Source organism: Saccostrea echinata, unplaced genomic scaffold (assembly GCF_033153115.1).
Source record: "Saccostrea echinata isolate AGI-Se365-2 ecotype Australia unplaced genomic scaffold, CSIRO_AGI_Sech_v1 ptg000012l, whole genome shotgun sequence".
NCBI classification, from domain to species: domain Eukaryota; kingdom Metazoa; phylum Mollusca; class Bivalvia; order Ostreida; family Ostreidae; genus Saccostrea; species Saccostrea echinata.
Window position 1 is genome coordinate 1906448 of NW_026889761.1, and position 18255 is coordinate 1924702.

General features: G+C 34.1%; 1 protein-coding gene across 11 annotated transcripts in view; it reads left to right on the plus strand.

Moving 5' to 3' along the window:
- The window catches only part of LOC133185181 (phosphatidylinositol-binding clathrin assembly protein LAP-like), a 36426-nt gene extending 19043 nt beyond the window's left edge, over positions 1-17383 (plus strand). For 2 of the 11 annotated variants that reach the window (XM_061320258.1, XM_061320262.1), the window contains 13 exons: positions 1256-1376; positions 3641-3911; positions 4234-4308; positions 5607-5660; positions 6035-6325; positions 7607-7639; positions 7916-7957; positions 8151-8195; positions 8807-8963; positions 10266-10446; positions 13539-13583; positions 13844-14063; positions 15633-17383. In XM_061320258.1, the coding sequence (XP_061176242.1) occupies positions 1256-1376; positions 3641-3911; positions 4234-4308; positions 5607-5660; positions 6035-6325; positions 7607-7639; positions 7916-7957; positions 8151-8195; positions 8807-8963; positions 10266-10446; positions 13539-13583; positions 13844-14035 (1507 nt within the window). In that variant the 3' untranslated portion in view covers positions 14036-14063; positions 15633-17383. Of the gene's footprint in view, positions 1-1255; positions 1377-2197; positions 2240-3640; positions 3912-4233; positions 4309-5606; positions 5661-6034; positions 6326-7606; positions 7640-7915; positions 7958-8150; positions 8196-8806; positions 8964-10265; positions 10447-13538; positions 13584-13843; positions 14064-15632 lie in introns of all 11 variants that reach the window. The other 9 variants (XM_061320256.1, XM_061320257.1, XM_061320261.1 and 6 more) reach the window with 9 other exon arrangements.
- The last annotated feature ends 872 nt before the right edge of the window (positions 17384-18255 follow it).

The following is an 18255-nucleotide window of genomic DNA, read 5'->3' on the forward strand; positions in this document are numbered from 1 at the left end:
AACTGCATTATATAAGTGCCGGAAAAACAAATGTTGTATCTATCGCTTTGTTTTTATCGTCAATGTCAACAATGTCAAGGTCACGCGTCCTTTATTTTTAGCGTGAAACTTGTAAACAATACTGAATTGGGGCAAGCAGAAGTAAGGAATAAATTATAATCATCTTTTTTAAAGATTGTATCAAAATTCTCAGTCATCCGACATTTATATCTATGGAATTGAAACCATGGTAAATTCTTCAACTTTTCAGCGCATGCGTACAATAAAGAGGAAGAAGTGAAGCAATATTTTTGTGATGGGTTATATACAAAGATTTTTTTTACTTTTATTTTTCTCAATTAAATTAGATTTTTTAGTTTCTGAAACCTGTAATTTTCTGAAATCTAATATCTTCAAGAACTGAACAAAATTTGCATGTGTCATGCAAAAATTCTACTTTTGTCAATTTTCCCGTTTGTCCGTCACAGTGTCACTTTAAGTAGTTCATACATTGTATTTTGCCAGCCATTGCTGTTGGGACCAAGTGATTTGGGTTCTCAAGTTTATAAAGAAAAAAAAATCATATGATGAGGGTCAGGAAAACCTGCCCTGGACACTAATAATGACACCACATCTGTTCTGAGTAATTGTTGTAGAATTCTGTATTTAGAATTAAAAAACAGGTATAAAAACAAAACATGATAATAATAATGACCCCCCCCCCCCCCCCCCCCCCGGTAAAAAAAAAAAATTAATAATAGAGGAAGGAAAATTATTTAAACAACCAAACTTGTTTTTTTCTGCAGGATAAACTGAACTGTTGTGGTGTTCATTAACAGATGAGATTCTCTTCTCTCTCTACATCAGAGCGTAACCCTCTCATAACTATTTAATGATGTTAATAACTAGCACTGGGGAGTTGTGCTATTTTCATTTCTAGATATCTCGCAATAAGAAGGAGTAAATGTCATTTTCGCCTGTAAATGAAATACATGTAACTATTGAAGTGTCATCATGTGGACCATTTTGCAGTATTAACTCACAGAGTGATTTGGAGTTGGATTGTGTTCATTCACAAATGAAGGGAAAGTGAAATTCTTTCTTTCTTTACCAAGACTTAGTTATCATAATTTTTTTTCCAGCACAAGTTAACCTTGATTAGGGCTCTCACACCAACTAAAGCTGGTTGTACACAATATTGACTTGTGATATGAATATTTCCATAGTTCAGTGATAATGAATGTAAAATGATTATTTATTTATTTTGTGTCCTTAGGCCCGTGGGTTTCGCAGCAGCCATCAGCACTATTTCTAACAACACGCCAACAATAAATGTCTCTGAGGAGGAACGCCAGCGAATTCTGGACGAGGAAAATGCCCGTCTCCAACAGCTCAAGGTAGACAACTCCTCCCATAAAACTTCAGCTATTGCTTGTTGTTTTGCTAGTTGCCAAAATTTATCAGTGCATTTTGTCAATTTTTTTTATTTTATTTTTATTGTTGAACAAATTCTGTCATTTTTATTTATTCCTTACAAAACTAATCAAAAGTTACTATAAATTTCTACTGGTTGGAAATTCACCTCGTTAAAATTTAATTGAAAAGAATGTGGCACAACTAACTCTTTAACTTTATGTTGTTTATATGTGTAGATTTTAATCTATTTTGTTGGTCATTAATTATTACTCTGTTTTTGATAATTTTTTATAAAATTTTTGTTGCATGTAAGGTTGATTTATAAAACAAACTCAGAAAGCATAGATATTAAGATAAATGAAATATAAATGTTACCAGCTAGATCATGTTATCTTGGAAAACAAAACCAAAGCAGGCTCAGTAAACATTGAACACTAGAACACAAAAGTAAACTGAGATTTATTTAAAATGGAGGAATGTTTGTAAGATATTTCTGTAATCGTGCTTTGAGTTTTTTTCCAATAAAAGGAATCTTGTCAGAAAAGCTAGTGAAACGCTTTCCATTCAAACCAAGTGGCCTTTAACAGTGTAATATACATAAATTATGAAAAAAGTTTATTTTAATGAATTTGAATTGCATCTTTTGGTTTGATTGGTTAGTAGCAAGCTTATAACTATATTTCATTGGTTACTGATGATCCTTGTTGCATTTGATTGGTCAGTGGCTTCCCTGACTGATTGCTGTAGTGTGCATGTTGTTATGCTGATGTCTGACTTTTCTCTTTCTTATCCACTCCTTCAGAAGGAACAGCTTGGCAAGAGCACTGCTGACTCTCCAAATAAGGTAATACTTCCTGTTTAAGACATGGGACATTAAAGGGGTCTTCTCAACAGCTGATCAGAATATCAAGTCAGGGATCTTCTCATCAGCTGTTCAGATTATTTGAAGCAGTTTATAGAGTTTTCTGGTTAAGATAAAGTGAAATAAAATTAAAAGATTTTTTTTTTATTTTGGACTGGAAAAATGATAAAAATGGATCAGAATTATTAAAGAATATCAGAAGATTATAGAGGTTTTATGCTTCACTGTTCTACAGTAATTTCTCAGTTCTACTGGAACTCTGCAGTTACTGTAGAATTTTGTGTGACATGATAGATTGTGTAGACAAGTGTGTAGTGCTGTAGTCAAGTTAGTAAGATGGACAGGTAAGGATCTACTGTACAGGTGTATTTATCTTGCTGTTGTGAACTATGCATGCTGTACATATCATATTCAGATTTAAAACAATATTTATGTTGTAAACATGCAAACTTTTTAAGGGAATCCTTTTTAACCTTTTTTAAATATGAAAAAAAAAAACAACCAAAAATGAATCTCACTATGTGTTGAATTTACATCATTTTTGAAAATGCAGAAAAATTTAAAGTAGTACATTAAAATTTGCAACCATCTAGCCATGTTTCCATTGGTAATCGAATTACCGGTAGAATGTTTTAAGTTGTGTTTGAATCAGGGTTGAATAACCCTAACTTTTTATCTGTACAATCAAGCGGTGTACTAGTAAACATGATAAATCATTTAGTTATGAACATTGTTCTCATTAATTCAAAGGCCTGAAAAGGAAATGGCTAAAATCCAGAGCATAGTCAGAGTTATAAATTTAAAAAGTTAACTTTATAAGTATTTACTTATTGTCTTGTGCATGCAGCGTAGAAATTTTTCTGCATAGTTCATGAACCCAAACATGGTGTTTGATATCAGTCACCACCCAAAGCATAAAAATTCACTGAGTTTTATAACAAGCACAACATAAAATGCTTATTGAAAGGTCACTTACTTAAAGGTCAAGGTTATTGATAAGACAATTCATGATGAGATTTTAGTTATTGTTTCCTTTCATCATTTTGTATTGCTGAAGAAAAAAGAATGTTCAAAGTATTATTGACAAATACTGTTTGGAATAGATTAATTATTAATTGTTATGTGTTTATTGGTTTTGTTGGATATTTAGAGGAGAACTAAAGCTAATACTTGTATTTAATAAAATTCTGCATATGATGAAAGAAGTTTAAGCAGACACCTTTATCAAATGCTAGATCTTATTGACTTTCTTCTACTTCAAAAACTGTTGAAACAGGCAAGTCTCTGGATCATTGTTGGTCAGGTATAACGGCATAGAAAGGGTACATTAGAGTTTTTGTCATCTGTTTTATTGTTTTACAATGATGTTTTTATTTCACATAGGAGCAGAGACTAAAGGAACTAGGCCAGTCCCCCCAGACTACCTCCAATAATCCCTTTGCCACACAGACTCAGAACGGAACGAGTGATCTACTGGGGTCCCCCATGAAGTCAGCTCAGCCCCCCTCAGCGAGCGACGACCTACTTAGTCTCACGGGGAACCCTTTTGTTCAGAACGTACAGAACGTCATGGCGATGCAGGCCGCGACACAAGCCATGAGTCAACCCAACTCCTTTGCTCAGTGGAATAATACACAGAATCCCAGCATTCCTGGTAAGGTCATGGAAAGGTCACATCTGGAAGTGTAAGGGTTACCCATAGACAGGGTCACTGCTGTCATCTTATGCTGTCTAACAAATTGATATAAAGTTTTTCCTTTTCATTGCATTAAAGAGTACAGAATCCAGACATTATAAACCTTTTATCCCAAGAGCATGTTGTACTGTTTCACACACAGTGCATGTACATTAATATTTCCCATCCTTTATATAATTAAAGATGAATTTCTTATTAAGTCGTTTAAAATAAGCCCTCAATAAGAGTTGTGAATACCTGGTTTTGATTGGTTAATTCTGATGACTTTGTTCCTTGCTAGCTACGAGTGGTTTGTTCACGTCAGATGCTGATTTTGAGAAAGTGTTTCCCAACCAATCTGCCACCATGTCAACGGGTATGATAGTCCTTTGAGCATGCTCAGTCTTGGTGGTATTTAACACTGTGTTAACGACAGTTTTCTTGTTTTGTTTCTGTGTATAACACCACATACTGCTAAATAGATTGGAATGGGATTTTTTTTAAAAAGTATTTACCACTTTTTATGAGTATAATTTCTTAACACTACATTGTATGGTAATATCCATCTGTTGTTATTTGACATACACGTCTTGCTAAAAGTTTAGGCTAATTAGTGTCTTAGAGCCAGTTGAATAAAAAATGTTCACAATTTTAATGTTAGATACAGAATCAAGTGATCCAGCTTCCCTCAGTGGCTTGTCTCTTGCATGATTTTGTCATTTAAAATTGTTTGAAAAAATAACCCTGAATGAATCTGCCACATAAGGTAGTATTTACTCACAAGATATGGAACATTGTACAAGATAACAGCAGAGGGGATCACACAACACTCTCTGTAACAGGGGCCAGGGCATTCATTGGGAAAATCTGTGACATTTGGGGGAAAGTTAGGAAATCAACAAATATAAAAACATATAACATTTTGTTCTGGTGTTTTGATATCAACTTTATCACTGCAAATGTCTGTTGGGGAAAAACAACCCACACCATTCAAATGGGAAGAATGGTTCCTAGTTTGCATTAGGATTGGGTTTGTTCAACAAATCTGTTTACATACAATCTCGAGTTCTGTTACAAAAATCTAATAATATTCCCTTCTTAGCAACCTCTGTATTTGTTGTATAACAGGATAGTTGTATTACAAGATTGTATTAAGGAGAAAGTTGTATTACAGGATTATATTACAAGGAAAGTTGGATTACTAGATGCTGTATAATCAGCCTGATTATTGTTGTAGTTTACAGAAGGTATTACATACATGTGTTCCATTGCTTCACGTTTTTTTTTTATCCTTTTCTGTATAGTAGAATGTTCTTCAATGATTTCATATTGTGTACTTTATTTTCAGTTTTCTCTCCTTGATTGTTTGGTTGCACATTTAAAATATACTAACAAAGCTTATCTATTGATTGCATGTATACCAAATCCCCAAGCCATTGTGGTAAATACTAAATACATGTATTGATAAATAAAAAGTGGTAAACTATCTTACTGAGCAACTTTTACGGAAAAGAATTAAAATAAAAAAAAAGAAATTGAATTAATAAACAATCTTTGGAATTGATACAATAATTAAGGAAAAAAGGAAAATGTATAACAATGGCCTGGAGAGGTGTGTGTCATATATTACTGATTGTCTCTAACTGCATGTTTATATTTACTGTCTGTCTCTAGGCCAACTAACAGATGCCACAGGTCTCTTAGTTCCCCAGACTCCACAAAAACCAGGTACTGTTATATACAAAGTGTACTGTAGCTATATAACCAGACTGCACTGTAGCAGAATTATGTTACACAAGATTTTGCCTTCAAAGCTCACACTGTTACATAAGGAATATTTTTTGAACTCCCACAAAATCATGTACTTCATAATAGAATACAATCAACAACTGAAGGAAGTGTGTTTCTTGATAGTCATGCCCTCACCATACAAATGGCTTACTGATTATAGAAGCTTAGTGCTTTCTAAAGTCTTGTATTTTAATTTTAGACTATTTGGCTAGAGTAATTCACTGTAGCTTAAGATATATGAGGGAAATAACTGACATTTTCTTTGTGCAAGGTAGATAACTCTGCATTGTTTTGTTTGTTCACACTGCCAGACCTGCTGTCTCAAGAGGACACTCTAGAATCTCTAGATCCCCTTATGCCCACCTCCAAGTTGTCCACGGTAACCACCAATAGCGGACTGGCATCTGGTGGTATCTTTAGTGTGGAATGTTCTAAAGAAGACAACACGTCTCTGTTGTCATCCTTTGGGAGTTCTGATGTAGCAGGCCTTGCTTCTTTTGGGAAAGGAACAAACATCTTCGGAGCTGGTTGTCCCAGTCCTACCATTGGAAACATCAGTTCTGTAGGTGGTGCAGGAGCCACCATGATGGGGACCACCTCAGGTTTACTTGATTTCTCCTCCATACCGCTCAGTCTACAGTCACTGTGTTAAGACTGTTGTTTTCAGTTTTCATTTCTGGATAGAACTTATGACCATGTGGTATGGAGGAGATTAAATATGTCAGTGGGTGTTTAGGACAGTTCTGTTTGTAACGTAGGCACATGGTAGCTCTGTCAGAATTATCTCTGATTTCACTTTGTTTTAAGTCCCCCTATCTTAGTTTTAGTATTGTGGTTTAGTTTAGAGAAACATTTTATGGTTGTTTTCTTATTTTTTCTGTAGAGTTTGATATAACCTTTAATTTCTTATTTTTTTTTTTTGGCATTATGAGCACAGCTGGATGTCTTTTTGTTTCACTGAGTGTTAAATTTCTAGTGGTACTTTTTATTTCTTTGTTTATGACCCTGAGATAAATAGGGTCATTTGATTTCTCAGCAGAAAAATCTGTCTATTAGGATTGAAGCAGTATCTCTGAAACATTTTGTTTTATTTTCTTGATATGTATAGGAATGAAAGGACATTCTAAGACCTTGAGAAGTTTAAATAATTTTCACTGCTGCACTTTCATTTGGTATTTGTGAGCAAGTTTTTCACTTTGATATTTTGTCCAAGCATCAACTCAAACAGCTTTGACCATATATATATATATATATATATATATATATATATATATATATATATATATATATATATATATATATATATGTATATATGTGTGTGTAATTCAGGGATGATAGATGATGGTCATCAGGTCATTAGGTGTACACTAGATGATTTGTTTTCAGAAGTAATCAAAATATTGAAATATTTGACTTCAACATTTCAATTCATTTTAATTCAATTTCATTCAACATCAAATGATTTTATTTATTTATCCTCAGGCTGTTAAATAATAATTAGTATTGCATTCACTCTAAGTTTTATCTTAAAAGATAATTTCAAATTTTTTATAAATCACTTTATAAATATGGTAAACTCTACATAATTGAATTCATGGAATTAATCATCATAGCAAACAGTTCAGTGAATATATTGAATGAAAAAAAGGAGTTGGTTGTTTACTACTAAAAATTTTGTCACTTTAGTGAAAAAAAAGATATATAAAGTAATGGTTTCAACTTAGATATTATTTTGCAGAAGACATACTTGTTTTGTGTGGGGAGATTGATTCTATTAGTTGTGTGACTGTGTGTTTTTTTGTGACATGTCCCAAATCTTTATTGTGTTTGTTAGATTTGTGTTAGAGACATTTAAATATGTATCCATTTGGTTCCACTTTCAGTATACCCAGGGCCACCAATGCCTGCTAGCCCAGGTTAGTTCACAATGGAATTCAATCAAATATTTATTGTGTACTCCAGATAATACATGGATAAGACACTGCTATGCTGTTGGAACTAATATTGATGTGTATTTTCATTGTGTTTTCTAATAATGTTGAATATTTATGAAATGTACAGGTTGTTGATTTGTTTAATTGTTCACTGTACTATTGACTGTGGTACTAACATCCATTGAAAAGTAAAGCGACTTGAGTGACTTGAGTATTGAAGTGATTTTAAAATCAAAGTAAATTGTTCTGCTTTACAAGCTCTCCAACACAGAAGTTTGACTCCTACTTTTAAAGATTCAGGTATTAATTAGATTCTTGTATTATACAGTATATTGATTTCATAACAAAATGGATAAGAATTCTTGACTCTTGCAGTGCAATTTCCACAGAACATGTGATATTGAAAGTAAAGTCAATGTTTTTTAAGTGTTTGTAATTGGTTTTATTTGCCTACTAATATCTAGAGTTTACTTGACTCTGTTGCCTTCCACAGCTCCAGGACGTTTAAGCCCCGCCCTTGTTTCCACCGACCAATCAGGTGATCAGGCTGTCACATTCAGTTTCTTCCAATCTGGGTTTTCTTTTATTGTTTGTTTATAGTTATGTCTTCTTTTCTTTTGTATTTGAGTTTCAGGTTTGAGTCATGTTTCATCTTGTTGGTTGTATAGTCCAGTTTTCAGTAGATAGAAATTTCTAAATTTTGATTATTTTTCAAACTTATTTTTTGAACATATACATGTAATGTAAAAATTTAATGTACGTAAAATTTATTTCCCCCAACCATTTCTGTTCTTGATAGTTGACAATAAGCACTGTGCTTTCCCTTTTACATAGATGCAGACTCTCATAGATATAATCACAATTATTATTAAAAGTAATAATCTTTATAAGAGTTGCTGATCCTTAGGCTATAGAAACAAGTTTCAGTAACTCCTGCTCAGAAATATATTTATGTAATTTCCTCAATATTTATGATGAAAAACTTTCTTTAAAGTACATTTGCAACATTTTGTTAAAGTTTATTTTACAATTTATATGATTTTTTTAATTAATGCCAAAAAAATGTGTACTTGTATAATTTTTTTGACTGAAATAAAAAAGTTGTTGTGATATTAGTTTGTACAGTAGTGTTTTGTCTTTCTGCTGTAGGATTTGATGCATTTGGTGAAGTTTTGAAACCAACATCAACTGTAGATGGGATGAACAGCACAAGAAATGAAAAACTTATCAACAAAGACCTTGACTCAAGTCTCTCACAGCTGGCTGGCAACCTCAATATCAAGGGGTCAGGGTCACAGGTCAAAAAGTAAGTCATGAAAGGTCAAAATAGGGTCATGATCTAGGTAGCATGTAAAAGGAAAGAGAGTTCTGATGACAAGACAATTTTTGTGTAAGAAGTGTATGATTTACATATTGATTGATGTCAAACATACTATAGCCAAGAAGGAAATTCATATAACGTATAAATAGAATTATTTTTTGATTATTTAGAATCAGAAAATTTTATTTAAAATAGGATTTTCAAACAAATTACATAGAACTTTGTAGAGCTTTTGACCAACGGTCAAAATAAACAACAAATAAAGCGTTAAAATAATCACAAAACTACTATGATAGGAATTGTAGAAGATAAGAAATTTAATTTTAAAGATCTTTTTTTACCCTTGCTATTTTACAACCAATTTTATTGTAAAAATCAAAGAATCAACCTCGTTTACTGGGTTTCGTAATATACTGTGTACCACACCTGATTCTAATGCATAGGTAAGGTGCAGACACTGTTGTATAAGCTAAATACTAAAAAAGCGATACTTAGTAATTGACAAATAGAATAATATTGAAGTAAATCCTTCCAAATTCTTCAACTGACTGAAAAGAGATGTCTTCATTTAATTCAACATTTTTGTTTTCTTTCAACAGTGTCTGGTTAATTTGGACATAGTTCAATTTGGATCATAGCATAAGGCCCCAAAGCTATAAATGTGCTTATTCTGTTAACAGTATTTGATTTTATTATACACCTACAGAGTATTACTCAGTTTTACTGTTGATTTTATGCAATCACATTATGGTGTGATCTGACGTTCCGGATCATCACACTGTGGTTTTCTGAATCCATATCACCCCTCTCTGAAACTGATGATGTAGTACACAGTATGCATGCCATTTTTTTTTTTTCCTTGTGTATCAAAATGTTCCTTGAAAATTGTTTTGTGTAATGGATAAAGGTTGAATAATTGCATCCCAAATGTTTTCTGTTTTAGTTATTTGCTTATTACAGAGGGGTTACCGTACATAATAGATTTATCATTATAAAAGTAACTTGATCCAAAGAGCCTTATTACGTATTTGACAGGCGCGGATTATCAGATCAAACTCGACGCTCCACGTCTTGTTTGATCTGATGATCGGCATCTGTCAACTCAACGTGATACAGCTCTTTCCATCAAGTTATTATCATAATATTATATATTTATATTTAACTTTTGAAACTGTTTGTATGTTGGACACAATTGAAGCCTTTTAGAAAGGCTTTTGATATTTTATGTGTAAATCATGGAAAACTAATACCATCAAAGGGTACATAATTACATGTTTAATATTTCAGACAACAGCATGACTGGCAGCCGAAGGGCGAACAGAAGAAGACGGGTGGTCAAAACTGGCAGGGAGTGACCCCCAATGTATCGTCCACCACCTGGACCTCGCCAAACTACGGTCAACCCATGGTAAATAGTGAGCCCAATTTGACTAACCAGTCTACCATGGTTAACTCTCAACAGCCTGTGGTAAATATTGAGAATCTTTGTGGCCTGCGAGTGTTGTCACTGGTGCTTGTTTGAATTCAGTGGTCTGCGATTGTTGTCACCAGTGCTTGTTAAAATCCTGTGTTCTGCCATGCTGTCACCTGAGCTTGTAGAATTTTGCACTCACTTGTCTTGTAAACACATGCTCCAGTCCTAGTTTGGTCAAAATTTTCTGTATTGTTCTGAAAATTTACATTACCGTATATGGCTGAATATAATACGCATTGGTGTAAAATACACACCCCCCTTTTTTGGCTTGAAAATTTGGGGGAAAAGCGCAGTCGGTTGTAATATACACTGTCAAAAAATTGACCAAGCAGTAATGTTGTCTTTTTTACATCGCGGTAATTTTAACTTAAAATCTTTGTGGAAATAATGTATTGAAAATTTAAGCACAGTAACTTTTCATACGCGGACTTTGTTTTTTGAGCTTACGGTACTCCTGATTTTAAGCATGGCGGTATTATTCATAGAAATAATTAAATTATGCATTATAAATCATTTTTAAGCTAACGGCAATGTTGTCTTTAAAAATCGCAGTATAATTTTATTAATTTTAACAAAGAACAAATGTCGTCCCATTAAATTTATATCAGTCTAAATATATTAATCTTGCACTTAAATCTTCGTATGGTAATGATTTTATTGAAGAAAGCACGAAATATTATTGCATTTTATTTTAAATTATTTTTACCGTAACTAACGGCAATCGTGACATTACACATTGTCTTTATCCTTGCAGAAATAATTTTATTTCAACAAATAAATACTGTTGAATTTTAGTTTGAACAGATCGACACAGTATAAATCTTGTCTTTATACATCAAGGTAATCTTCGTAGATATCTTATTTTCTACAGCGCACGAATATTATAACACTTAAGTTTTAACAGACTTCATATTTCCTTTTTAATCTCTTAATTAATTTAACAAGAGGCCGATAAGTATAAGATAATTAAAGTAAAATGGTAATTAAAGCTTGTGGCAAAGGAATGCGTGAACGTCTATAAATAACATTGTCAATGGCGGCCTACATGGAGACAATGAATATGCAGCTCAAATTAATTGGAGCTTGTTTTTAACATCATTTAACAACAGATTATCATTATCAACAGATTATAAATATAACATTTTCAAAAAGCCTACGTTCCAACAATAATTTTTCGAAGTTTTAGATACAGTGATAAACAAGAAATTGCCCATGTCTCTAGGTAGTACTACGATATGTCCGTATGATAGCCGTGTTTCACCTGAAAGAAAAAACTATCAAAATCCTATTGTGGTGTAAAATACGCAACCCTTTCACACGAAAACATTTTCTAGGAAAAAAGTGCGTATTATATTCAGCCAAATACGGTATTGGTAAATTCAAAATCATATATAAGCATATGAAATTAAATGGTAATTATATGGTAAATTTTTATCACGTACCTGTCCCAACCTACATAGAGAATTTTCTTTTTATTTTGAAATATGAATTTAAACCCTGACCAATTGTCCCAGTTGAATTCATCAAATATTGATAGTATATGACATTAATATTTTTTTTTCTTAAAATTATAAAAGATATTTTTGAGGATGAAGTTTTGACAATTCCAGAAGATTGACCTTTAACTTGATTGAATTCTAATGATGCTATAAAGTAGAATCAGATTAATCTTATTAATGGCCAAGCTCTCCCTCTCCTGACCCTATGACTTTCTTGACCAATGCCCAGCTGTCCCTCTCCTGACCCTATGACTTTCTTGACCAATGTCCAGCTCTCCCTCTCCTGACCCTATGACTTTCCTGACCAATGCCCAGCTGTCCCTCTCCTGACCCCTATGACTTTCTTGACCAATGCCCAGCTGTCCCTCTCCTGACCCTATGACTTTCTTGACCAATGCCCAGCTGTCCCTCTCCTGACCCTATGACTTTCTTGACCAATGTCCAGCTCTCCCTCTCCTGACCCTATGACTTTCTTGACCAATGCCCAGCTCTCCCTCTCCTGTCCCTATGACTTTCTTGACCAATGTCCAGCTCTCCCTCTCCTGTCCCTATGACTTTCTGGACCAATGCCCAGCTCTCCCTCTCCTGTCCCTATGACTTTCTGGACCAATGCCCAGCTCTCCCTCTCCTGTCCTATGACTTTCTGGACCAATGCCCAGCTCTCCCTCTCCTGTCCCTATGATTTTCTGGACCAATGCCCAGCTCTCCCTCTCCTGTCCCTATGACTTTCTGGACCGGAAAAGATTGGAGATTTCTTGTTATGTTTTCCCATCACCATTATAACCAGAGTGTGTTCTGTGTTCACCGGTGCATTTTCTTGATGAGATTTTGTCCTGCACACATTGCCTGCTTTAAGTAAAATGTTGTCTTAACTTTGATACAAACTGTCACTGTAGGTCTTCTTGATGTACATGTATTTACTATTATTTACATTTGGATGGAGTTTCAAATTTTGCATGATAATAAACCGTGACTTCACTTATTAAAGCTCATCAATCAGTGAATCAGTCAATTAATTAATTAATCCATCAGTGAGAATTACATTCTGTATGCCCTTGGTAGTGTCCGATGAGATTTGACTATGAAGGGTGACGGCCAAGGAGGACATAACCTTTCCTTGTATGTTAACTCTTTATAAAATTGTATGATACATATTGCAGCCAAGAATGTCATCGGTCAGATTAAAAAGATGACTTACACAAGAGATAAGCTATTTATTGTCCCATCACTGGTCACCACTGTTTTGGTTGAGGTCAGAACTTCTGCAGTTCACTCTCCACTCCAGGCCTTGCTTTCAAACCTTCTGTTGTTTTGTTGTTTAATTAAGTTGTTGTAGATTTTTATTTCTGATTGCATTTATTTGGTAGATGATGTGTTATTGATGTATATTCCTTCTAGAGAATTATTTTAGTAAGCATTTTAACACAGAGAATGGACCTGTGGTGCTTATAAGAAAGATTCTTTGATATGATTAACTAAAAATAATGCTCAGAAATTGGTTTGTTTTGCTAAGAGATAAAGGTAATAGATCCTAAATTGACAGAATGACAAATATCTGTAAGGTTGTTACGGTTTTAATTTTTGTAGATGATGGCACCAGTCATGGGATACGGAGTACAACCAATGATGCAGGTGTGAACTTATTCAGATGAAGACCTGTAGCCCTTTTCGTAAAAAAATCTTAAGTTTTTTGTGTATGATTTTAAGACCTGTAGCCCTTTTCATAAAAAAATCTTAAGTTTTTTGCATATTATTTTAACTTTTAGTGTATTCCATTTCTCAATTACTGCGATTATTTAATCTTTTTTACATTGATCTTTTTATCAATCTGTGACTCATTTTAAATTGTGTACAAATCACTTCACCTGATTTTCCCTGATGCTTACATCCAGCAACCAGGAATGATGGGCATTAGACCAGTGGGTATGCAACCAGGGATGGGAATGCAACCTGGCATGGGGATGCAACAACCCATGGGAATGCAGCAACCTATGATGTATGGAATGCAACCTGGGATGGGACCCATGATGTCACAGCCCCGCCCACCTGCACAAACCAATCAGGATCCGTTTGGAGCATTATGAGAATCGTCATTTTCTATTCATCATTCAGGTATTAACAAAGAGAATCGAGGCTGGTCAGTTTCTATTCTCCCTGCAATTGACCAGTAGAAAGGGGGGGGGGGGGATTATGGAGATTCATCTTTCCACAGGTAAATAAGTTATGCTGAGAATTTTTCCTCAGCACAGCATTTTTAGCTCTTCTGAGCCAAAGGCTCAAAGAGCTAATGCTATGGCCATTTGTGCGGTGTGCGTAAACTTTTTAGAATATGGGCCATAACTCAAAAACCCCTTGGCCAATTATTGTCAAATTTGTCACAGGGTATCCTTGGCCCAAGGGCTCCCTTTTATACTAAAACTAGGGTTGTGACCCTTAAACAAGGGGAGATAATTAGGAAAATAGAAACAAAACTACTGGTTGCTAAAAAATCTTCTTCTCAAGAACCACTAGGCAGATTATCAACAAACTTACACAAAAGGATGAGGATATGTTGTAGATTAAAATTTGCACGGGGATTTACCCTGGGGCAAAGGTCGTGGTCTCAAGGTCACTTTAAAGTTGACCAAAAATTACATTTTATTAAAATGTTGATATTTTGCTTACTATAAGGACTAGGATCATCAAATCTTGTCAGTTGATGCATCTAAGGACCTCATATCATGTTGACTCAAAAGTAGGTCATGGTGACCTACTTTTTAAATTTTTGAAAATTTATTTCTTTAATTAAATATTGATGCAGGTCACCATGACCTACTTTTCAATTTATATGACTATAATTAAATATTTCAGGTACTAATTGGCTTAGAATTATCAAACTTCGTCAGTTGGTGCATCTTGGGTCTTCGGAGTAGGTCAACTGAAAAGTAAGTCACAGTGACCTACTTTTGAAAATTTATGGCTTTAATTAAATATTTCGGGTACTAATTGGCTTAGAATCATCAATCTTTGTAAGTTGATGCATCTTGGGTCCTCGGAGCACAACAACTGAAAACTACTTGTAAAATTTTATGGTTATAATTTTTAAAAATATTTTAGGTATTAATTGGCTTAGAATCATCAAACTTAGTTGATGGGTCCTCAGAGAATGACAAGTGATAAGTAGGTCACCATGACCAACTCTCAGGTACTAATTGGCTTAGAATTATCTTGGGTTCTCAGAGTGTTACATCTAAAATGTAGGTCATGATGACCTATCTTTGGAATTTCAAGGGTTTATCTAAATATACAGGATATTAGAGGCTTCAAATAGAAGTGATAGGTTGTACAGTTTATCAGGAGAGCGATTCAAGGCCCTTGGGCCTTTTGTTTTCTTTCAAAAGGAGTTGGAGCTGAACTTGGTTTTAAAATTTGTATGTATGATTTCTACTCAGCTCCATTGTGGATTAAAAATATAATAATCATCTGTTATTTCCATGTAGGTTTATTTAGGTTGAATGAGGTCTTGACATTGTTACATAGTGGTTTGTGAAGTCTTCTGAACTTCCAGTTATCATCACGTATCACTTACTGATTACATCTAGGTCTTCACATTTTACTAATGAAGTGTTCAATGGGGTTATGTTGTAGAAAGATTAATTAAGTATTAACATGTGAAAAACTTCCATAGTGTTTTTTTTTTAGGAATAGACATAGTCGTGTGAGTGTTTGTGAACCAGATAAGGGCAGGGAACAAATGTGTACATCATCGCCATGGCAACCATGAACTTCTACATTCCTACTCAAATCCATATCTGATCTATGCACGTGAAGAAAATGGCTCTCAAATATGGCTTTATCCAAAATCAGTATATGAAAGGTCAAGGACAAATATAGCATGACCTCTGACCCACCAGTAGTACAATAACTAAATCTACATAGAAACTCATAAAACCAGAGGCCAGCTAGTCATTCAGTTGTGCAATTGTGAGAAGGCCATAGTTACTGTTTTGTAAATCGCATCCCCTGTCTGAGAGCAGATGGGACACCCAAATCACGTCACCGTGTGTAAGTCGTGTCAGAAAGTAAAAATCAAGTGTATATAATTTATGTGTAGTCCAGAAGTCAATATCATACACAGTGGAAGTGTTAGTCAAGATTGAGAGAAAGGGAGTATGGTTGTGCTTGTATTCTGTTGGCATGGTAACTGTTACCATGGCTATTTTTATGTCATGACCTCATACTTTTCTACTTCATGTTTAGGTTGTTCGTTTCTGAATTGACTACAGATCTAGATAAGGCCAGCATGTTAGGTTTGAAGTTTACAACAATGTATTTAAAACAAATAAGTATGCTGTAACAAGTGATAGATGGACATTCATTTCATTTCTGTTAATAAACTTGTAATGTATGAGTGCTAAACAAATTCATTGTTATAATTTTTTGTTGCAATGTATATCCTGTGTTATATTGGTATAAATGGAACTATTACTGTTAAGTTTTAGTATAATGGTGCCCAAAATACATTTAAATAATATTAATATATTCACATATTATTCAATGTTGTAAAATTATTTAGTGGAATGTACTTTATGTAAATATCAATATTAGGAGATATGTTGGTGAATTTTAAATTGGTGTCAAAATGTGTTGGTCACTCCAATAGAGGTCAAGGTCAGATTTAGATGACCTGGACCATTTTCTAATTCTCCCTTAGCTTGGACTCCTACAAGTCTTAAGGTAGCTCCTTAGTGGTCCTATTATGCAGAACTTGAATTATCTGTGATTGTTAATTAATCTCACAACAGACACCTGTATCAAAGAATGTCAACAAAAACACATTCCAGATTGTCACAAATCTTACCCTCACTCAGTTAATTCAAATGTTCTAAATCACAGAACCCCTGATCCATTGTGGATTTGGTTGGAAATTGCCATTATATTTTTTATGTTTAATTTGGATTTCCATGTCAAAATATGAGATAAATCTAAAAATAGAAGGTAATAAGAACTTGCTATTAATTAATGTTGATAAAATATACCTTCTTTTTGTATCTCTTATTAGAATATAAAACTAATCCAATTAAAAGCAAATAGAATGTCATGATTCATTCCATTTTTGGTGACGTATTTTGTCCATGATTTCTTGAGCAAGCAAACAAATTGTAATATAAGTAGTTACAGACAAATGAGGGGAAGACAAAATTATCACATTTAAATTCTGCCTTAAATTCTGTCTGTACATTTCATGTAAACTTTCCGATTCCTGACAAACAAAAAATGACCGATGCTGCCATAATAAATGTGATATTTTAGGATCAGATCTGTTTCAGAACTTTTGTACAGAACTATAGCAAGTTTCGTTCAGATCTGTGTGAGAACTTTTGTAGAGAGCTGTAAGTTTCTGTTGATCAGATGTAGTTGCTCTAGACACAATAAACTCATTCTGCATCTGGGATTGTCGTTGATTATCTATTTTTTCTTTGGGGGGGGGGGTTAAATGTGTTCATTGAGAGGATTTTAAAAATGCTGCTTTTTGTGGTGTTGGAGTTTCCTATCGGTTTATTGACACAATTTTGATAAATTAAGCGGTGGGAACAAATGCCCAGGTCCAACTTGCAACAATTTTAATCCATTGTTTTTGCACTAATTTCGAACTACTGATTTCTCCGAATTCCTGACCAATAGTGACCAGTCGATCAATACAGAGGGCTCATGACAGGCTTGACCGGCCAACTGGGAATACTTACTCCTATTTGACACCTGATCCCTTCTCTGGTGTTTCCAAGTGTCTCTTGTTTGCCTTGTTTACGTTTCAGATTGTTTGCAGATATATGAGATCGATCATTGTTCAATATCTTCACCTTTTAATAACTTGATCCATTAATCTTATGGGTTTAGAAGGGATCAATGCACCCACTGGTCAAGTCCTATGATCTAGTAGACACATATAGTTCTAGGTCTCCTCTACTAGTATATATTCACTTTTTGTACAACATATCAAGATGCCCACTACATATAGTATGCTCTGATATAACTAAATTTAATCCATTGTCCACGAGTCCCAAGGTATACAGCAATACTAGTCCTAATTACAAGGAATACCTAGATTTAGGCATTCACTAGTCCTAAGGTATAACTAAATTTAGGCGTTCAGTAGTTTAAACAAGATTTAGGCATCTATTAAGCCTAAGGTATAACTAGATTTAGGCGTTGACTAGTCCTCAAGAATAACAAGATATAAGCGTCCACTAAGCCTAAGGTATTACTAGGCTTAGGCGTTTACTAGTCCTAAAATATAACTAGATTTGAGTGTCCACTTGTCCTA